This window comes from Leptosomus discolor, chromosome 20, assembly GCF_034619465.1.
Source record: "Leptosomus discolor isolate bLepDis1 chromosome 20, bLepDis1.hap2, whole genome shotgun sequence".
NCBI classification, from domain to species: Eukaryota; Metazoa; Chordata; class Aves; order Leptosomiformes; family Leptosomidae; genus Leptosomus; species Leptosomus discolor.
In genome coordinates this window covers 5,358,766-5,381,295 of record NC_141410.1, presented here as the reverse complement: position 1 = coordinate 5,381,295, position 22,530 = coordinate 5,358,766, and the positions used below count along the sequence as shown (strand labels likewise).

Below are 22,530 nucleotides of genomic sequence, written 5' to 3'. Positions count from 1 at the left end.
ATCTTTTTGTTGACATTGATAGTGTTACTGCACCTCCAGGCACATCATAGCCAAGGAATGAGGAAATATTTGACAGGAGTGGGGGACTGTTTCATTTGTTTGGGTGAGTGGCTTTTATTTTTGCCTGGATGGCCAGGTGCTCTATGACAGGCACATGCCCTGCAGAGCTTGGTTCAGAGGGCTTCTGCTCGCTCTGCTGATGCGAGTCAGGGCTGGCAAACTGAAAGGTGTAAAGGCAAACAGAACAATAAAATACCTTCTTCTTTACAACCGCCCACCCGTCTGACTTCCTCATGAATGGGCTGTTATTTCTGCATCAAATTGACTTAAAATAGACATAGCCCACTAGTTGCACTCAGCTGATGCTGTGGATGCAAGCTAGCTCCCTGCTCAGATTGTATCGTCTCTTGTGGGTTTGCTTCCCCCCCACACCCCCCCACTTACACCCTCCTCCATAGTGGATCACGTGGCAACGAGCCCTCAGCACCTGGCGTAAATCCAGGTAATTTCCCTTGCTGACACTGGTGCACACACGTTAAAAAAAAAAAAAAAGGTCACTCACAGAGGCTCTTTGGATAGGTAAAGTCGAATAGGTCAGTAACTGCACACTGTTGGATCCTGAAATTGGCCATTTTCCCTTGCAGTGGAAATATGAGCATATATCAGCCTAAGACACCTGTCTGTACATTGCAACTGAATGATAGAGCACATCACTTGGGCTGTCAGGAGATTTTTTTACAAGAAACTGACTCTGATTACGTCTTTGAGAATAACCAAGTCCTGCATCTTCTCCATTGACATTTGAAAAAGATCCTCCTGGCTCTTTTGATAAGAGTAGGAGTTTGCCCTTGTGTCTGTAGTTGTAAACTCCCCTCCCACGTTGCAAGTTTGCTCTGCTTGCCCTGGTTATCTGTCCTGCCACTGTTTCCTTCCTGAATCAGGAAGGATCACTGTTCTATAGGATTGGAGTCTGTAGTCCTTACACACCTGAGAAGTACTTAGGAGGGCATTCAGGTAAGCTTGTCTGGTCTGCTGAATGCAAACTGCTTTAGGAGAAAGGCAATAGAAAAAAAGATGGTATTTTTGCTCTTTGACATCGCTTTTGGTGTTTTGTTCACAAAATGAAAGGGATAGAGAGAATATTTTCTGATACAAAATCATCAGTTACCTGGAATGAATATATAGATCTTGCTGGGATAAGCAACTGGCTTTTCACTGTCTTTCTGTATTGTCTCTATCACAGCAACATTTGCTTTTACTGCTACTGGAGTACAAGTGGTACTGTTTAATGTGAGCAAGTCACAGCTTACTGGTCGTATTTTAAACCATATTCCACCTCATTTGAGTCCGCAGTTTGGGTTTTGTTTCAGTTAACTGAATTGTTAATAATGTCTTTACTATCAAGCAGATGGAATTTTACTACTTGAAGTCCTAGATTAACAGCTTCTTTTGTACTGTCAGAATTTGGATAGAAGCTTGAAAAGGAGTCAACTGTTTTGCTACAGTCAGTTCTAGACTAGTCAGTTCTAGAATAGCCAATGCTGGTAGAAGACTTTTTTTTTTACCGTAATATGCTTTCTTCCTGACTTACAGCTCATTTGTAGCAAGCTTATTTCTTCCTCTGCCTCACCATCACTTTTTCTCTATGAGCTCAGAAGACCATAAATAAATGAGTCAAACCTTGCCCTGACTGAATTGCAGAGTAGCTCACTGAATTCAGCACCATCTTTATAATTGCCATTATGTTAATTGAGTAGCTGATGTGTTTGTAGATACAAGGAAAGTGAAAAGAGCTATAAAAAGCCTATTTTCTAAAAGAAATTCTCAAAAGCAAGCACTTTGCTTTGCATAAAATGTTTGCTTTATTTAATTTGGCCTTGATCTGCAACACTTTAAAAAAAGGAAAAAATAGTTGACCGGATAGGTCAATGAAAGCACTAAGCCAAGGGATTCCTGGCCATCCTGTTACAGAGCAGTCTAAACAGGATACGAACTGTGGTCTTTTCTTTCACAAGATTCCAGTTCCTCATAAATCAAAACCAGAAGCACAGAGTCACAGGACGGTAGGAGTTGGAAGGGACCTCTGGAGATCATCTAGTCCAACGCCCTGCTAAAGCAGGTTCACCTACAGCAGGTTGCACAGGACTGCATCCAGGCGGGTTTTGAGTATCTCCGGGGGAGGAGACTCCACAACCTCCCCGGGCAGCCTGTTCCAGTGCTTTGGCACCCTTAATGTAAAGAAGTTTTTCCTCATGTTGAGGCAGAACTTCCTGTGCTGCCGTTTGTTCCCATTGCCCCTTCTCCTGGGTGCCACTGAAAAGAGCCTGGCCCCATCCTCTTGACACCCATCCTTTATATTAAAGTGCAGGCAGGAGAAGATTAGTGAAAGTCAGTCTGTATCTCCCTCCAGTTGAACAGAACACTGAATCCAATTTGAGAACTCCGTGTGTTAGAGCAAAACCAGATGCAAATTGCTAGTCAGAAACAGACTCGTTCAACTTGTTCGAATTTGTTTAAAAAATGTAGAGAGATTAACTTTGTAGTGGCAGGCTTTCTGCTCCACTGGTGGTTGTTTACTCCACCAGTTTACCTTCTTGATCGTTTAAATATTTATGTGTTCCTCTGCAGCTGGCATAAAGCAGCATTAACTCTCTGTTGTGTCCTCATGTCCGATCCAGATCAAATCGATTCTAGCACAGATGCAGAAATAACGTCTATGAGGTTTCCCGTTACAGCTGTGCCCATCAGCCAAGACCTGTCGCACCAAGGGCAGGGCCTGCTCCTGGCCACACAGTGCCACCAGCTTTCTTGCATTGGATTTAGTGCAAGTGTCTGTGCAGGCACAGGGTGAGCTCTTTCAGTGTAGTAACCCCCTGGAAACCAGCTTCACAAATTCAGAAAGCAGAGATTTCAGTCCAATGAACTCCTAGAACTGATTCATCCTCTGGAAACACAATTGCTCTGTCTTAAACAATCAAGGAGTTAGAGGGGAAGGAAAACGTGGTTACAGGAAAGAGAGGGGAGACGGGATTGCACCTTTGGATGGCAAAAAGCCACAGGATTAGGATAGCTATGATAGACACATATTCCCACTTTGCTAATCCATTCTTAGTACAGACTTAACCATTTCAAGTTTCTTCAGAATCAGAGGGAAGGACAAAGACCTAACGTCCACCTCAGCCTGGTTCCTTGCCCCTACTCACCAATACTTCTTTGATCTTCCTTGAATTTTAAAGGTTTTTTTATAATACATGTTAATGAACAGAACTGTAAGTACTAATGGACAATACTGTATGTCATTGGGGTAAAATTGGTATTTCTTCATTGAGACTGGATTTTCATTTGGAGAGGGGGAAGGGAAATGTACGATGTCTCCTCTTTTCTTCAGGAAACACTAGGAAATTATGCCTTAAAAAGTGGAATTGTGCTAGAATTTTGAACTTCCCTGTCAGAACCTAAGTTCTGTCTCTGTATGTCTTGAGAGTCAGACAAGAGTGGATAAGGAGGAGGGACAGTCAAAATAGGAGAGAGAAAAATAATTTGAATGTTAATTAAACAGCATTTTGAGGTTACTGCGTTTCATTCTGTTCCTTGCAGAGATGAGGAGAGTTTGGTCTGTAAAACTTATTGGAGATATCTTTGACGAAGCAAAACCACATGATAGTTGCTGCTGAGTATGAATTATACCACACTCCAGTGTTTCTAGGCACTCCAGGAAGAAGAGGAGGGAATGGGCAGAAGTGAAACCTCTTACACACAAATCCTTCCCTACAAAATAAGTAGTAAGAGGCAAAAATGAAGTGAATCTTCTCTCACTGGCTAATTGACATTTTCTGTAAGCGTGCTGGAGCCAGGAGAAATGGCCAACACTGTAAGTGTAGAATTTATCGCTGTCTTTTTTTGTTGGCCTCTACACACAGGTACCATGGAATCAAGCAGGAGAACCCCCCAGCCCACCTCAACGCACACAGCTGATGCTTTTTTGTAAGAAGGTGATAGTGTTGAGTTTTGTAATGAAAGGCTGAAACTTTTTTCTGTCTCCTTTGCTTTATCCCTTCCTTTCATTTTAAGAGCTATTTATGAGCAACTAGGACCTGCTAAGTCAAACCTTAACCCTCAGCTTCAGCCTAATAGAGTCCTAATTTAGGGGAACTGGTTTTGGTCTGGAAGAATGAGTTTTATTAGTGATATTCACACAATCCTGAGTCAAAGTAATTAAGTTGGGTGTTTTTTTTTCTGAGAAAGGGTTAAATTTCCACTGTCATACTAGAACGTATTAAAAAAGGATTCTTTCTCTTTAAGTTCATACTAACAAATGGGATAATGGTCCAAGGCAGAAGACTTTCACTATTTTGCAGTTAAACCTTATGTGTCTTATTCAGTATTTTATAATGCTTAATTTTGTCCAAGTACTCACAACCAGAAATATATTAGAAATGTCTTAATGCTGAGATTTTTGTTGACAGTGAGAGCAGTAAGAGCACATGTTTTTCCTTCTTTCTGTTCTTTTTGAGCCCTCATATGGTAAAGTACAGCTTTTTACATGGATTTTTCCTTTTTCTCCTCGCTGCCCTTGTGATTCCCTCCCTTCTTTTGGGTGATCTCTGTTGTGATTAAGGTGTGACAAGAAGGACATTTTCTTTAAAAGCTTCCACTGTTGGTTACCATCATCTCGGTCACAATACTGGAAACCAGAACGTAGCAGGCTCCCACACTTGCAGCCGTTGGTAACACGGCTCAAAACAGGTCTATGCAGCTCAAAACAGTATGTGTCTGTGCTGGGGAGATCAATGCTGCTACTCTTGGTGGGAATTTTTCTCAGAATTTCCCTCATCTAAACAGGATTGTTCTGTGCTGTCACCAGATTCCTTTGTAGCCACAGCGTTAGAAGACAACTAGTTTTTTCCCCTGCCTGTTTGGGTTGCAAACAGCATGTGATGTCCTCCTGAACAAACTGCTTGTCCAAGTTTTTGAGTGGAAAGATGCTTTTACGTTTCACTGGAAAAGCTAGAGAGAACGTGAACTGTAAGTTCTGCTGTAGCAGATTGACTTATCCTGGTAGCAGTTGTCCCCTCCTTAGCAATTGAACTGCGAGTGTTGGCAGGATAAGAAGTGTTAACAGCACCATTGGTGACAGTTTGGACAAGATTTGGTAAAAGCAAGCAAATCTCAAGTTGAGGACCCAGAGGGACTGGAGTGCTGTATGTCCTGTGTGCCCTTACAGAGCCTGTCTGGGGTTCCCTGGTGCTACCACCACAAAAATACCCCTAATTGTACATAGACATTGGACCAGTACAGCCAGGACTTCAAAGTAACACATCTAAGCCTGAGAAATGATAGAGCCGGGAACGGAACCACCAATCTTGAACATTAAGCCACAGGACCTTTTCCTGCCCTCAGCCTTGTGGTGGCCTCACTGTCACGTTGCTGTGGGTTTATACAGAGTGGAGCCTGGAGATCCAAGCTCAGTACTGGACTTCTCAGACAACAGGAGTTCACCCAAGTCATTTTGATATTTACCAGGTGAGGATTAGAAATCCGGTTTGTGTTCCAGCTGCAGTTTGTAACAGGCTTACCACTATATAGAAATGATGCGTTGCTGTTGAAAATAGACATGCTGCTTCAACAGCCTTAATTTCTGAGAAGTTATGCACATATGTTGCTTCCATAATTCTGTGGAAATCTAATGTTTTTTTTGGCCAAGACACTGAAATATTTTTTGCTTTTTAACAGTATTGGTTAATCAGCATTAACATATTTCGTAACACCAGCACTCAGTTGTCATTCTGTCCAGGAACAGCAAGACAAATGTGCATTGAGTATTTTGCAGTCACTCCAAATTTGGATGGATTTGATGCTTGGTTTCTAGATTTCTGCTGTTAAAAAGGAGTAGCCAACAGCTGAGGAAAAAAAAAAAACCCGCCAAACACATCAATCATATCACTTGGAGTCTTCTTGCACACAGAGATCTAAGATACTGGTGAAATCAAGAAAATGCATAAAGTGTCTTTCCAGAAGCTCTGAGTCGTGAAGGGAGTGGGACTGGAAAATATGAAATGCAGAATTCCATTTCTTGGTGGATTGGTTCCAGTGATCTCTTCCTAATTACAAATACCGAGCTCATCAAAATGAAAGATCAAACAAGCCAATATTTTACTGCAAACTTGCACCCTAATTTCCCTAATTGCAGATGAGATGTCAGAGGTGGTATTTTACATGTGGGAAGAGTAGTTACAGGTGGTGAAACTGAGATAATTCACATGTTCAGTCACTGAGTGGATAAATTACCTCAGTTCAAGCCTTTTGCTGCCCACTAATGATGCACATTTTTTGTTCCTTTTTCACTTCATATCTTTGGCTGGTTTTTTAGTTAACTCGTTACCCTGATATTCGTTACACATAGACAGAAAAATGAAAATTACTTTATCCTTGTATGGCTGACTTCCCTTCACCCTTTTCCCCAAAGAAGTGTAGTCAAACCTCTGCAGAAAATGGGTTGGCACCATCATTTTATGGAAGACTTAAAACATTTTGAGACCTTGGCCTTTCACCTCTGCCGTTTCTTCAAGGCACATTCTTCGCTTTTAGGCACCAATTTGTTTCAGTCCCTCAAAAACTCATGGAAGTTTTGGTGGATTCTTAGTACAAGATTTTTTATTCCAGATGCATGAAAACTTGACATTCAGGTTACGAAATACCTTGCATAAGTTAAGAAGCAGAGCCCATATAATTTTTAGTCGCACTTGCCTTTCCACACTGCTGGTTTTGCTTGTGCAATTCATTTTGAGCTTTTAAGCCTGAAATGGTAGAGGTATGGGGACTTAGTTTAAACTCAGGTTCTTACCTTAGCGTATGCTGTCTACAAAGGGCCAACCTTTCTGCTTAGTTTAAGAGCAGAACTTTGCATCATTGCGTTGCTGTTACAGGTCACATTAGCAATCAAACATCTTTAGGATTGAGAGGGGAAAAAAGTTACAAGAATCGGGAGATGATGACTGGTGCTGAGCAGATATGTAGATTATTTATCACTGAAAGGATCTACAGAAAGGTTTGTAGTCACGAAACACCTCTACTGAACTGTTGGCAACTCTTAAAGACGTTTTGCCAGTAGCTACGGATTAGAAGTGGTGGGGTCTTCAGAAGGTGGTTTCTCAGCCGTAGAAATTGTGTCACGATGTGTTAAAATGCAGAGCACCCTGGGCTAGGCTCGGTAAACAGTAAAGGTGGCTACAAAGCTGTGCTCGTAACTGGGTACTTGCAAGCAGCATGTGTTGAGAAGCTACGGATGTCATGTATTATGTAGCTGGCTGTAGTATATAGCTGCCCTCTTGTGGAAAGTCCAAAAAAAAAAGGTTGAGTACTCTCCTTCATATGTCTGTTTTCATAATTTTTGTAGCATGTATGCATAGTTCATGCAATCATTTATTGCAACACTAGCATCAGGTCAAATTAATAATCAGAATTTGCATTGCTGTAACTAAGAGTAGAATTTAATCCTAAACTCCTGATTTCAGTATTTTAGAGAAGGTAACTCTTTAAAAAGCAGCCCTTCCCTCACATTTTTACACAGACACTATTCCTTTACTTAAATTCCAAAAGAGATAATTTAATAAGCTGTAAGCTTACGTGCTGCAGAAATCATTCAAGAATTTTGTTCCCTCCTGGATTTAAAATTCAACGTCGTTTGCAGGCAGAGCTGTTCGCCCGGGAGAACCAGGAAGAGAAGATCAGCTTTTTGTGGTGACTTCCCGTAGCTCCTACAGAGAAACTAAACCAGGATGATTTAGCTACAGCCAGGATGCTCTTGTTTCTTAAATTTTCTTTATAAAACTAGTTAATTCACTTCATATCACGGACATGACTCCTGCATGACCCTTTGTCTAGTGCCTGGTCTCGTTGTGTCATATCCTGTTATTCAGCTTGGCCTCCAAGCGCCTGCCTAACCAGGGTGCTTCTCCACGCAGAGGCAAGGAGATTCCGCTTCCTTTTCCTGCAGCCTAGGGCTTCCTCTTCAGAAAAGCAAAATGCAGGGTTCACATTTGTAAACTTGATTTGAGTCAGGCTGAGCAAACAGAGATCTGCTATTTCCTCTCTACAATAAGCTAGAAAAAAGCGTGTAGGGAGGCTGTGTGGCCCAGTGGTTAGTGCAGAAATGTGTCAGGCAGGATTTCTCAGTTCTAGTATTGGAGCTCGATGAAATTTAATGGTTTCAGTATGTTTCTATTTCTTGTGCTTTTGTTAATTTCCTCCTTGACTGAAACTTCCTGTTTTCTGATGTAGCCCGGGGGCGAGTTAAATAACTTGTGTGTTTTATGGTCCTGTTGTGAAAAGAGCAGCGTATTAAACGGGAGAATATGGCTGTGAAATTTGTTAGGTAGTAAGATTCTGCACTGCATACAAAGGCAGTAGGAGACAGTAGGTATTATTTCAAAGGCCAATGGGAAATCCATCTGCACAAAGTGAGATGTAGGTTTTCTGAAATATTTGACTGCTCTACCAGTATCATGTGGGAAAATCTCTGGGGAATCTGCTGATTGAGTCTTTACAAAGAATTGCCATTTTTACCTTCTAGCAAATATCGAAAATGAAATTCAGATAACATTTTTAGGGGATTGTTAAGGGAGATGCCAAATTAAAAAATTAGATTTTCTCATCAGAAAACTTGTAGCACTGTAATTTCCCAGAGCACGTAGTGGCCCTGCCATACAAAAATGAAGTCTTATTATGTGCTTCTTGATACAATTCATAGCTGAATCTCATTTTCTAAGCTAATATTAGAACTTTTGTGGGGAGTTTTTTAACTAAACAAGTATCAGCTTTGTAGTCAAACCAAAGGTTGTTCCTGAAAACCTTCACTCACAATAGAAGTGGGATTAGTTATTTGAATAAGGGCTTCGTTGTGTGAGTATTTTCAGCATTCTTTTCAAGGCGAAAACCTCTTGTTCTCAGAGTAGGATTTGTCCCTAAATGATAAGTAAAACTATTTATTGGTTTATAATAAAAACATCTTTAGGTCCTAAATTCAAGCATTATGATTGCATAAATAACTGAACAGAAAGACTTGTTTGCTGCAAAGAAGAATTCTCTTTATGGATTACAGCCAATCTAGCTAGATTTAGATGATGCTGACCGTGACTTCACCTCCTATTCCAGTGCACACAGAGCTGGGAATCTATTACAGATGTGAGGGATTCTTTTTTTTTTCTTTTCTAAAAAAAGCTTCGTCTCAAATTAATGTGGGATCATTACAGGACTGATTTTTAGCCTTTTTTTTTTATTTGCTAACTGCTACGAGAATTCTAAAGGAGATGCAGACAAATAGACAAGCTTTTCTTAGTGATCTTAGTGACCCTGCAGCTAGGTTTTAAAGGGTGAAAAAAACATTGGCTGAAAAACATTTTTGTAGGGCAGTGCCAGTATGCTTTTCATGGAATGAAACAAGGAGTTAGTTTCTGAGCACTGAAATGCTTGACACACGGGTTGGGCTTACAGTATTCCACTCCTAGGTTTAAATGACTTTCAGGTAAAAGAGCCTGCTGAGCGAAGCTACATCTTGAATTATTGCTAAATACACTGAATATTGCAATTTTTGCTTAAGCATACAGGCAACGGTAATTTAGTTGCTTTGGGGATACCTGAACTTTCAAAAAGCCACGGGGTTTCCCTTACCGTCAGCAACTACCATCCCTTGAGACAGATATTGGGATCTGCTCTAGTACAGAACTAATTGTTTTCTAATTGTGACTTTTGTCTGTTTCAATTACCAGACATCATTAACCCCATCTCATTCCTGTGATACACTTGAGAATTGGTTTTATGATGAAACTTCACGAAGCTGCTGTTACCAGTGTCCCTCAGGTCAGTATGTTTCTAATTCAGTCAAATTAACATAGGGCCATTCTTGTAGAGATAGTAGGAGCCATGTCTATCTATGGAATTGCATTTTGTCCCTGAAGAAAAGTGCAATTTTGTGAATCGCTATCTAGCGTGGGTCCAGATGTGAACCTGTTCTCTACTGCCCTGCTCCTGTTCAGTCTGCATGCAAACAATCTGTAAATTGCAAACAAGATAACTTGCTAGAATTTTTAATGTATTTTCATCGGTTGGCTTGACATTCTGAAGTAGCTGGAAGTAGACAGGTCTAAGAGTTCATTTCAACTTGCCTCAGGGTGTGAAATAGCTCAGTGAGATTAGGCTAAAAAAGTTTCTGATCAGAGACAAAAAATATAAAATCAAAGTGTGGAAAATCTGTCATTGTCCTCATAGTCTAAACAGTTTAGAGTGTCTCACATGAGAAAGAGAACAGCCCCTTGTCAGGGGACCCAGTGAGCTTTGCCGCAAGCTAGTTGTGACTCAGAGGCTCATGAAGTCAGAAGCAGGAAACACCTCGGTGAGACAAGAGTTCTGGAAATGTCTGAAACTCCCCCTATTGGCCAAAAAACCCCTCAGTGCTTGGGGCATTTTAGGGTACTTCACCATCATCAACCTCTTCTTATAGAAATGTTTTCTTTTTCTCTATATTTTTTTTAAAGGAAATTTTTGACATTTATTTGTGCTTCAGTGATAAAGAGGGGTTTAGCACTTGGTTGCTAGCATTTGCATGCAGTGGCATCAGGGTTCCCACTGGGACATCTGGTACTGCTGGCCACACCACTAGAATCGTTCAGAAGTTGCGTAAGTAAACGAGACCAAGGGATGGAGAAACTGGTCCCATAAAAGAAAAAAAGGGGTGGGGATCTGACTCTGAGCCAGTGTTAAGAAAAGCTCTTTTCTCCTTCAAAACTACTTTGCAAAAGCTCCCATAATGACAGACGTCATAGTGAAAAGCAGAGATCTGATTTACATCTGGCTGTAATGAGCCACCAGTCACTGTCACTTCACCTCTGCTTATTCGTGAAAGTCATTTTGTTGCCACATCCTTATGTCAGTCTTGGACATCTCTTCACATCTTCCAGGGCTTCCTTCACGACAGAAACTCATAAGAATCCTTTCTTATTTTAATCTTCCCCTACTCCTTCCAGCAATAACCTGTTCATATCCACTACTAACTCAACTGCTCACGGCAAAGAAAGAGAAGCTTTTCTAAAATTCCGTTTAATCAAAGTGGAGCATATTGAACTCTTGATGCAGCCTGGCTTTACTTTCCTTGGTGTTCCAGCCCAAGATGTACAGCTTTCAAACTGAGCACACTGGCCCACATACAAGCCATCCTCTGTTTCGAAGTTAATTTCAAGTTCAATTTCAAGATAACCTTCAAACCAAACCTCAAAAGATCATTCTAATCAATTTCTGCGGTTGCCTCATCTCTTCTCATGTACTTAATTTTTGTGCAAGTAAAATAAAACTTCATACCTGGGATACCAGAAGAATATTTTCTTTCTCTCATCACAGAACAAGATATTTCCCTTCTGTCAAGGGGAGGAACAGAGACTTTCATGGGAAATAATGGTATATGCTACAGCTCGTGTTATGCAGAAGTTGATATTCCACTTCTGTTTATTCTGTGTATGGTTTTTTACCTTTTTTGTTTAGTTGGGGTTTTTTGGTTGGTTGGTTGGGGTTTTTTTTTCGTTTTAGACTCTAAATCAAATATCCAGCTCCACAAGATAGCGCTGCAGTCAACACTCAACATACTTTCCCAACCACAGTTAACAGCAGATCCTTGAGAGTGAATGAGTGCACATATTCACAAAAGATAAACACTTAAAACACTTATTTCATCTACTTCCTTTCAGTGCATTTTTCTGTACAGGTGATTGCAGTTGGTATTCCTGCTCAGGCTTTCATCTGGTTGTTGAGCTAGGAACACAGTCAGTGGAGGACAGCACCAGAAGACACTGTTAGGCAAGCTTCAAAGCTACTGCACCTGGGCACACATCCTCCAAGGGAGGGACCCGTGTGTACAGGAAATCTCAAATAACTCAAGTTAAAGCTTTTGGGTCGTTGAGGGAAGAAGGGAAAAAAAGACACGCATGTGCAGGTACACATGTGTTCAGCTTGAGTGCTGAGGTTCAGCAATCAGCCCCACCTTGAAAAGAATGGTCTAAGATGGGTAGTTTTGAGGAGGTGGGAGTGACGTGGTTCAGGCTTGTCTGGTGATATTTAGTGGGCCAGATATAGCACAGCTGTTTTTTACCTGCAGTCCTACATCATGCTTGCCAAAATGCATAGTAAGTGAGTTATTTCCCTGCCAGGTTCCCCCTCCCTGTGGTTAACTCCTTGTGATTGGGTGATGCAAGCTGGATGCTTGAAACTGGGATTTGTTTCTCTCCTGTTTTCCACCTGTGAAACATTCAACTCTTCGTATCTTTGTGTTGCTGCTTTAGCTTTTCCTTTTGCTCCTGCAACTGCTGCTGTTCCTTACCCTCTGGTGGTTATTTCTACCCCCTGGCAAGGCTACAAGTTCACAGTTGACCACAGCACCTTCCTGTTTCTTTGGCACTATGGCCAGTGGTAGAATACCTCATATGTTGCTTCAGGAGCTGAAACATTAGGAGTGCTTCTGCCCAAGCCTTTCTCATACTCCTTGCAGTCCAAACCCTACGTTTCCCAAAGCAGAGTTTGAGGCATCGAATCTTACAAAAAATAAATAATTTAATAGAATAGTACAGCAGCAGGGTCAGCTCAAGCTGGGTGCCTCCAGAGAGTGACCCTGAACAAAGAAATCCTTGGGCATTTATACCCTTACAGACTGTGCATCTGCCCTTCATGCCCTTGGTCCGATGGTGATTCTGGCCTCAGATCCTCTGACACCTTCTGACTCCGTATTGGATTCCTTCACTGTCTCCAGGCAGGCCATAGTCTTGACTAGTTGCAGCTGCTGTTCATGGTTGTAGCCTTGAAGCCTCCTTATCTTCTGATTTACCCTAGTTCTGGAGGCCTTGTCTTGCTTGAATAGATACAAGTTCTGTACACATTCAGTAGATCTAGGTGAAAGTTCACAGCTTGCGGCCTAAGGCTTCAGCATATTTAGCTACTCATGCTAAGTCAGTAAAGCTATGCAAACAGCATACTGAATCATGCAACATTATAACTCTAAGTGATTAATTCTATTTGAAACTTACTTATTTAAGCTAAACAGCTAGTATCTCTTAACACTCCTAGCTGGTTATTGTACCTAGCTTGCCAGATGGAGGCTTTTAAAAGCTACTCAGGAGAAAATGATTACCAGACATAAACACAGAGTCATAGAATAGCTTAAGTTTTACAAAGACCTCCAGAGGTCGTCTAATCCAGCCAGCTGCTCAACTTCATGCATGCTGCATATACCCAGAAGGTCTGTGAGATCCAGGGTAGTTTGCTTGCAAACTGTGAGCAATGAGTCCAGGTGAGTTGGAAGTGTTGAGTAAAGAAAGTGTATAGCATATACATCCAGCATCAGAAAGACATCCATATGTAACTTGATTTGTTTAAAAGAAAACGATTGGAAAATTAAACCCACAACAGTCAAGGCAACTGTAAAACTAGCAGGACTGCTCAGAAAGCAACCTACTGCAACCCTGCTAGGGGTGTGTAGGGCACAGCTCAAGTACCATCTTGTAACCTCCCGTTCTGAACACACAAGGTGGTGTTGTCCCTGCCGGGATCCTTGTCACGTTCTGACAGCTTTTGAAAGGAAAAGTGATGCCTTAGGTAGCAAAATATCAGGAGTCAGTTGCTATAGTCAAGAAGAAAACTTGAAAAACAATTGCCTGGGTACTTAGTAATGGCAGGACAATATTGCCTTCACTGCAGACTTGGCAGGCGTTTCTAACTGTCAGCAAATGACTTGCCACATGCCCGTTCTGCAGCAATCCATGCAGACTGATAATACCGTGCCTAGTGGTGCTGTAATAGGACAGCTGTGATCCTGGGAGAGGCAAAAACGTGCTAAAGAAACCAAATGACAGGTACAAAGAGTGGTGTTGTGTCAGGTAAATGAGCATACAAGAACACTTCAGGATGGTTGTCTCCTGTGATTCTGAACAGGTATCCTGCGTATTTTGTTTCTCTTTCTCCAGGCTATGTTAAAAAGAAAGCCTGTCCTAGAGACCCAGATGAAGACTGCATGAGATGTGGACCTGAACAATATGTGAATGAAGACTTCCAAAAGCCACGATGTGATGCTTGTGTATCATGCACAAAAGGTTTGCTTTCCCTCACCTGTACCTCTCAGTTATGGTCTCGCTCTATGTTTTATTTACACTTTATTTATATTTAATTCACTTAGAATTTCCAGCAGCAAAACTACCCATCCTTGGTTATTGATTTAGAGCCGAATGCTACCTTGCACATAATCAATATCGCTTCCCGTGTGACCTGGGACTACCTACAAATTCTCTCATCCAATGCTACCCCAGTCTGATTTCTGCTTTCTGTCTTATACTACAAGCCATTGCCTACAGGCTTCTCTGATTATCTATGACTTAAGTTGCCATCGCAAACAGTGCCAGCAGCCTGTTCTGCTTCCTGAGCCTTTGAACCGATATGGCTCAGCTTTGGCCCCTGCTTTGTGTTTTGCTTGCAGGGTGATCCTTTGTTACCACATCTGTTTCTTCCTCACAGAGTCTGACCTTGTGGAGAAAGAACCCTGCTCCTTCAATTCTAGCCGCGTGTGTGAGTGCCGACCAGGCCTGTTCTGTCAAACCCCTGTTGTGAACACCTGCATGCGATGCCAGCAGCACACTCTTTGCAAACCTGGTTTTGGAGTCAAAGTCAGAGGTAGGAATTCCTGCCTTCTACCTTACCTTTCCCGATCTTGGCCATAGGCCTGGACCTGATGCATTTTGGTTGGTCGGTCCTCAGCCATTATTTTTGTGCAGGCACCTCCACAAATGATGTTACTTGTGAAGAGTGCCCTTCTGGGACCTTCTCTGATCAAAACTCCAGCACTGACATCTGCAAGCCCCACACAAAGTAAGTCCACAGTTCTTTAAAGTGACTAGCTAATTAATTAAAGTTAATAAAGGACAAAAAGGGACACCTGTCACTTCTAGTGCAAAGTATACACGTTTATCTTGGAAGCAATGGGATAGCTTCGGGCCTAGTGCAGAATTTAGAAGGCCTCTGTATACCTGTTGCACAGCTCTGTACTGGAGGAAGGAAGGAATCCCCTTGTTTTTAGTTTACGAAGTACAGTGGAATTACTCACACGCATGTGAGTATCAGGTTTGCATCCAGGTCAAGAACTAGTGCCACAGGGCTGAGAAGAAGGTTAATGACCTTTTCACTGAAAGCAATAGATGCAGTTTGTACAAAAATGACCGAAGGGATGTTTGTCACGTGGAAAATACTCTTATCTTTTACCATGGCAGTTTCCTCTGATGCTGATACACTGTTCTCTTTGGTTCCCTAGCTGTGCCCGGTTAAACAAAGTAGCACTAAGCAAAGGAAATGCCACACACGATCAGGTTTGTCTGGACCGACGGCCCACCTACCTCACCCCAAGCACTTTGTCCATGAGATTCAGCAATGAAACAAATAACTCTGACCTAAGGAGGTTTGAGGAGAACCTGGTGACCATTGACAATATCCTTTTAAGTGCCACAACAGCTGAAAACCCCAGTTCAACTCCTGAGGAGAAAGCTGAGGCTGACACTTTTCCCACCTCAGCTAAGGGGAAGATGACAACGGGAGGTAACAAAGATAAAGCGTTTACTCTGTTTAGCATGTTTTGTTTGGATATATCTTTGGTAAATGCAGTTTTCATGTGGGAGCTTCCTGCAAATCCCCTACGACTTGTGAAATGATGTCCATGGACTGATGTCCAAACATATAGATGTACTAATAGTTCCCCCCCTGCCTTTTCTTAGCCTTTCCTGTACTTCTTTCCCTTTCTGTGTTACAGGTCTAGTTCTTTGGGGAGTGGTTCTCTCTGTGATAGTGCTGCTTGTGGGCATGCTGTTATTTTGGAAATGGAAGATTTGCAAGAAGCGGATCCTCATCCTCAAAGGAAAGCGTGAGTTTTTAAAGCTGTAATACATAGCATGCTATTTGATCTCCAAGTAGATGCCAACTGGGAACACAAATACCCTAGAATTTTTGGAGGTCGTTGGGGAAGAGAATGTTCACTACTGCCTGGTGAAGGTGGGCCAGACAAGGGTTCTAGGCAAATTTTGTGCAGCATGTTCGAGAACATGAAAGACTGAAGCAGCTGTGAATTTGTGAAGATACTACAAGCTGGGTGGGGAAAGGGTAACCAGTGATTTCTTCTCTGCACAGACACTAATATTAAATGATACCTGAAGTGTTTTGTAAGTATTTGTTGGTTCCAGGAGTGGAGTTGGACTTCGAGCATGAGAGGAAGAGTGATTGTTACTGATACTGGCTTTCTGTAGCTTCGCCTAGAGTTACAGGTGGGGTGTGCCTGCAGAACCACATTCCCACTGCTAGAGAAAGCAGGATGTGCACGTTGTACGTTGGTTGTAGACCTGTGGGTGTGGTAAAGCTGTTAAAGCCTGTACACTCCATGATGAGTTTTGCTAAATTAATGGTTTCTTTTATCAGCGCATCTGCATTCCATCACTTCACACAAATCCAGGCTCAAATCTCAAGGTGAGTGACTGATGGACCAGGAATTGTAATCCATATGTCTAAAGAATAAGTGGATAGTTTTAATACAGAACTTTATTTCATGGAATTTTAATTTAAAACATGGAACTTTTTCATGTCAAATGTATGTCTCTGCTGACGTACAAAAGGCCAGTCCTGTTGCCTGTCCTGCGCAGGCAGGTGACGCTCTGGCTGTGACAAGCCACTAGATGGCACTTGTCACCCACTGCACCTGAATGGTTGGGCCATGTGTCAGTGCAGGGAGGCTCTACTGAAAAAACGCCCCATTAATTTCTGGGCACTCAAATGTGGGAGACATGTTCCAAAAAAAGCGGGTGTTAGCCGTAGCAACCTGTACGGATCCCCTAGAGTACACACATTCTGCCCAAGTAACTAGTCCCCTCTCAGCACTTCCATTTCCATCGACCAATCTATTCTCTTCTGTCATGTTAGGTTCTCCTAATCACTATACATCAGAGCTTTTTATACTCATTTATTCAGGAATATGATTTAAAACCTCTCGTGTGCAGCTTAATTTTCTCAAAATGGAGGTTTTGGTTCCTCACTTGCCTTACGTAATAGAAGCTGTTACTGTGCAGCGTTACAGAGCTGACACATTGAAAATAAACGTGGCTGCATGTCAGGGTGAAATTATATAATTGGCCTAGCCCATCTAGCTTCATGGTACCACGTAAGGATGCTGCACACTCCCTTCTTCTCACCTCTCTTCTTTCCCCAGTGTTCCCTTCCTCCATCCTTGCATAAAATCCCATCCCCTTAATATTCGTCTGACCACTTGCTGAACTGATCGAACTTGTTAATCCAGTAACAAGTTACTAACATTTTCTTACTTTTTTTTTTTTAATAAGCCTGTCTTCTGCTTATCTGGAAAGTTTAATCATTCATTGTTTCATTAGATGAATACCAGTTGTGGTATGGGGAGAGCAATAGGGATGGCCACAAAAGGCTTTGGGGAGAGCAGGACCTCACAGTCTTGGCAGCAACATGTTGCTGGTTCACCTCAGCCATGTCATGTAAGTGTGCCCTCCGTGGTAAAAAAAGCATAACGCGGGTGGGTTGGACAGTAGAGTAGTTTAGGACATGGCTGGGTGATCTTTCAGAGCAAACATTAACATCCTTGTGATTGCTGTGAATTTTGTGCTGATATTTTTTCCTCTCTCCATTGCAGGTTCTGACCTAGTGAACAAATGTGCAGTAAGTGTGAACGATATTCCAAAACCGATCACTTTCCATTCCAGTGTAAATGATGGTGTTTTTAAATGTCCTGTTAAAGACTGCCAGTCTTTTTGTTTTGACTTTCCTCTGCCACATGTGATCCTCTAGATGCAGTGATGAGATGTACTACAGCTGGCTGCTTTCGTGTCTTGGGCTGTTTAATGTGGTGTTAACTAATGTGATGCTGCCAGTCTTGCTTGTGAAGGGAGTATTTGGTTTGGTTTTCTGCCATTCATGTTGCATTCTATGGGACAAGATCCAAAATCATTGGAGGAACATGCCTTTTCTGCCTTCTGGGAGAACTTTGTCTGTCAGTCCCTTTTCATCTTACTGCTCCAGTCACACAAGTGCGATTTGTACTCTTCTTCTTCTCCTTCTGTGTCACCTTCCCTCTTTGCAGGATTTGGCACGACTGTAATATGGGCACACAATGGGTATTGTTTGTCTGGAAGACTTTCCACCAGGACCAGCTTCTGGTTTAACAGTATAGTTTGCAGATGAACAAGACAAACATCAGTCAATGTGGTTACAACAGCTCCCCAGCTGCTGAAATCATCACCTCTCTGTTTAATTCCCCCACTTCCACTGAAATTACAGCAACGTCTCGGTTTATTAGGCTTGTTTTCTTTAAATGTCCGTATCTGCTAAAACACTCTTTAGACTGTTCCTATTTTTTAAAAAAAAACAGTTTGATTTTAAATGTTGTACATCTGCACACATACAAAATACTAGCTATTCTAATAAATCCGGCTGCCATCAGTGTGTCATTGCTAATTCCAGAATTGGGGGAGCTTCCACTCTTGTTTTCACAGTGAGTCAGACATGAGGAAGAGTTTTAAACAGCACATTTCAAAATCTTACTGCGTTGGGTTTTTTTCTTTTCCATCCTTGTGGAAGCAGAAACAGAGATAGGAACCATTAGAAATTGGTGATGCAGAACCTTTAGCCTCGCTTAGATTCTGGCTCCTCTTTTAAATGACTGGTTGTAGTTAATTCTTCACATTATAGCTAGTCTGAGTGTGTTTCTCCTACCTGAGGTTCTGCTGAGGCAATTCCATTTTGAAGTTCAACCAGTTCGACCTCTGGCTTGTTTTGTTCTTCCATAGAAGCGTGGTAGGTCTTTGCAAAATCTAAGAGGAAGTTAAACCATGTATTTTCAGTTTTGACTGTTTGACTCTCTCACCATATGACTACACATCTGTACAGGTTTGTCCCCTGATACTTACCTCACAGCTGAATATGAAAAATACCTTGTTAAAGTTCTTTCTGAGCAAATCCCTTCAAATTCTTACCCCCAGCATCTCTCTCTTTTGCTGATGTTATACTCTGCTGAAAAGTGCTACTGACCTTCAGCCCCACAGAATGCAGCTGCTGCTCTATTGCGGGATAGCAGACCCTGCAACACAGCATACGGTGTAAGACCTGTGACAAAAAGTCAAAATGACAAAAAGGTGGATTTACAAGGGTTCATTGGCATCTAAATTGCGGACAGGCAGTGGAATTTACCAAAGCATCCAGGTCCAAGGAAACTGGATTTCAATGGAAGTGAGGTACATTCTTGCAAATGTCATTAAAAAGTCTATGAATAGCTCAGAAATGCTATTTTTAAGCATGGCCTTAAGTGATGCAGGAACCTAGTTCAAAGACAATGAAGTTCCTGTATCACTTAGGCACTTTGGAATTTTTTACCCCCTGTGACAGTGGTGCTATGAAGTACATTGTGTTATTCTGAGTGCACAGAAGGATTCTGTAGACCTATTGCAATCATCACAGTGTTGTTTTTACGTTCACCTCACTTCTGCTCTCCTCTTTGCTTGGCAGAAGATCATACTGACTACGGACAGTGGGCCAGAAGAGAAGGAGTTAATTGAGAGAACCCTCCCTTTGGAAACCAACAATAACTTGGTCTCCAGCACAGAAAAAGCACATAGTCCTGATCTGAGTCTGGCTGATGTGACACAGAGCAGTGGAAATGCCCCAGATTGCCCTATCGATTCTCGAGTGAGAGACCACACAAATAATCGAATTGGTGAGTCTTGCTTCTTTTTTTTTTCCTCTCGCCTTTTCCATTTCTCAGCCGTGGGCACCTAAGTCATGCTGAGATTATTAGTAAGCTGCAAAGTGTCCAAATTTTCTAACAAAGGGTGGAGCTGAATCTCCAGAACCTTTGACATACAAATTCTGGTATATCTATTCATTTGAATGCAATGCTTTCTTATTTTCACATTTGTCTTAGTCACTTACGAACCTGACAGACAAATGCTCTTCTTCCTCTTTTTCATTCCAGAAGATGAAAATTTGCAGAAGAAATTTAAAATCCAAAATATGTCAACTGGGAAATGATGCTATAATACTTAATGAGAGTTGTACTTCACATGTCTCAAGCTATCATTTTCTTCTCTTGGTTTCACAGCTTGAAATGTGTCTCCTGTATGTTCGCATAAAGTCTTTGGCCATGGCACAGGGTAGGAGATAAAGTCAGGCAAGGAAGCTTACTCACAGCAGGGAGAATCGTTACCTGAGGCACAGTCTGCATGAGACATTCTGACAACATGTCCAAACCCAATTCTGAGGTTATTTGAAGGGCTTTTTTTGGTGTTACTGGAGCTGATCTTTCCTTACTAAATGACTTTTAAGTTTTTTCTGTGAGTGGTGGACTTGGGATGAATGTCATGGTTTGACTTACCATACCCAACATCTCCAAGCAATGGTGAACAATAACCTACAGTACCTGATCTGCAGCATCCTTCTGAATAAAATGTAGTGGTGCGAGCTGTAGCAAAGGCCTTGTTTACCTCTTGTAAAGGAGTAGGGTCAACAAGTTGGACACAAGGTTCAAGTCTATCCCAGAAAATTTTGTATTTGATTCTCTGCCAGAAAGAAACTAGGTTTTTTGCTGGTCCTAAGACCCCAGATAACACCCACAATTTCTGTACAGTGCTGATCCGTGCCCAAAGGCTGCTTTTAATGCGGGTATTGTTGCTTCTCAGCAGGAGCATAAACTTTGGATTCTCTATATCTGTCTTCCCCAGGTCTCAATTAATTGCTTCATCTAACCAGACTCTTGTGAATATCTTACTGCCTTTCCTAACTTGCCTTTCTCCTCTAGTCCTGGCTATAGCACAGTGGCTTCACCATGGATCTGCTTGACCTAAAATGCCCTGAGTCCCACTGACAGTGGTCCAAAACCAGACCAGTGTAGTATGAAATGTGCAGGCCTTATTTGTCACTTAGTATATTCAGTGCTTTGATTTCAAAATTAAAAGCACCTTATAAATAAACATGACATAGACAATGTATAATGTGTGGATTCCAAAAGCTTTGTGGGTTAGTGAATTCTGTGTTTTCACAGTGATGGGCTTGATCTGCATGCCTCTGATTAAAAAAAAAACAGGGGGAAGAAAAAAAAAAGAAAAAATGAGTATCAAAGAAAAATTTTGCAGGAAAAGCAACCATCTCTAGGGTCAGCAGTGATTGTTAACTACGCTCAGCACTATTTTTTCCTTCCTCAGAAAAAATATACATCATGAAGGCCGACACTGTTATTGTGGGGTCCATTTCAGAAGTGCCTGGTGGCAAGAACTGTGCTGCTAGAGGATGTGAAAGTAATGTTGATGCCCAGGAAAACATGGAAGAGGAACTGGCAATGCACTATCCGGAGCAGGAGACAGAGTCTTTTCCAGGGAATGATGTAATGGTTCCTGTGGAAGAGGAGGGAAAGGAATTTCATCACCCCACCACTGCCACTGAAAAGTGATAACCCACGGAGCAGATGTGTGAAGCAACAGAAACATCCAGTGTGACACTAAGGCTGAATCTGTGACAAGGGAGGTAAACACATAGTGCCTCAGAGCATCTGAAAACCCATAGAACACTGAAACGCATCCAAACAAGGAGTGCCAGACCTATTTCGTCTGCCAAATGAGAGGATCATCCAAACCGTTGGCCTTCATAGCTGATGTCAAAGGTTTCTCTTTCCTTCTCTCTCCCAGTGTCACGCTGGAAACAAATTTGAATCAGAGCTACAAAATCCAAAGGACATCTGGATGCCAACTCAAGTTTCACAGCTTGCTTTCTCTGCGTGAAGGGATGGATTGAAAACTATGTCCTATTATTTCTATTAGCTATGAAAATTCTGGCTAGAATTCAGAGTTAAGCTTGATACTCAACCATGTTTCATATGTTGTTTCTATTCCAGTATTACCAGTACTTCCAATTTTGTCATATATTTTGCAAAATCTTAAGGCCTCAGGTCTTGACTGAAATGACAATTTCATTTTTCCCCAACACAAACGGAACTCTTAAAGTTTGTGGACTTCATGCTTCTTGAGGAAATAGGATCAAAAGGTGCCACACAGTCTCAGAAAATAAGCAAATAAAAGTACTTGAAGTCCACCCTACTTTAGGCCATTGTTGCTAGGTTTTGAAGTCTGATTCATGGGTTTTGACTACTTCAGATCATTGGCAAGTGTACAAAATGGCCTCTTCTGGTGGAAGTCAGACTGGCTGAACATTTGGATATTGGATGAACTGGGTTTAGCCCAGAGTGGACTCTCTAAAAAGGGAAAAGAAGAAAATAAACTAGTTTTCTACAAAAAAGAAAGGACAGAAAAACAGGCACAGCAGTTATTTCCTATAGCATTGTTAATATCTGCTTGTCTTAGAATCACTCATAATCATCAGGGTAACACTGATTTGCATATCTATTCTTTTAAAAATAATCTCTTTTGTGGTCAACTTGTGTTACACTATTTCTCAGTCTTT

At 41.7% G+C, this 22,530-nt stretch overlaps 1 protein-coding gene across 1 annotated transcript; it reads left to right on the top strand.

Annotated features, from left to right (window-relative positions):
- The first annotated feature begins 371 nt into the window (after positions 1–371).
- Positions 372–21,523, top strand: TNFRSF8 (TNF receptor superfamily member 8). The gene is made up of 11 exons (XM_086476252.1): positions 372–409; positions 9,296–9,326; positions 9,768–9,858; positions 14,001–14,126; positions 14,545–14,700; positions 14,802–14,895; positions 15,335–15,615; positions 15,827–15,937; positions 17,720–17,745; positions 19,591–19,795; positions 21,279–21,523. Exons 1-11 carry the CDS (start codon positions 372–374, stop codon positions 21,521–21,523), a joined length of 1,404 nt encoding a protein of 467 aa, XP_086332378.1.
- The last annotated feature ends 1,007 nt before the right edge of the window (positions 21,524–22,530 follow it).

What these genes read in the sequence shown, in the direction of transcription:
- TNFRSF8 (XM_086476252.1), top strand. Translation starts at nt 372, where the DNA reads ATGCAAGCTAGCTCCCTGCTCAGATTGTATCGTCTCTT. An exon ending in CCTCATCCTCAAAGGAAAGC is followed by an intron (nt 15,938 to 17,719) that starts GTGAGTTTTTAA and finishes TCTCCATTGCAG; the next exon opens with GTTCTGACCTAGTGAACAAA. An exon ending in ACCTAGTGAACAAATGTGCA is followed by an intron (nt 17,746 to 19,590) that starts GTAAGTGTGAAC and finishes GCTTGGCAGAAG; the next exon opens with ATCATACTGACTACGGACAG.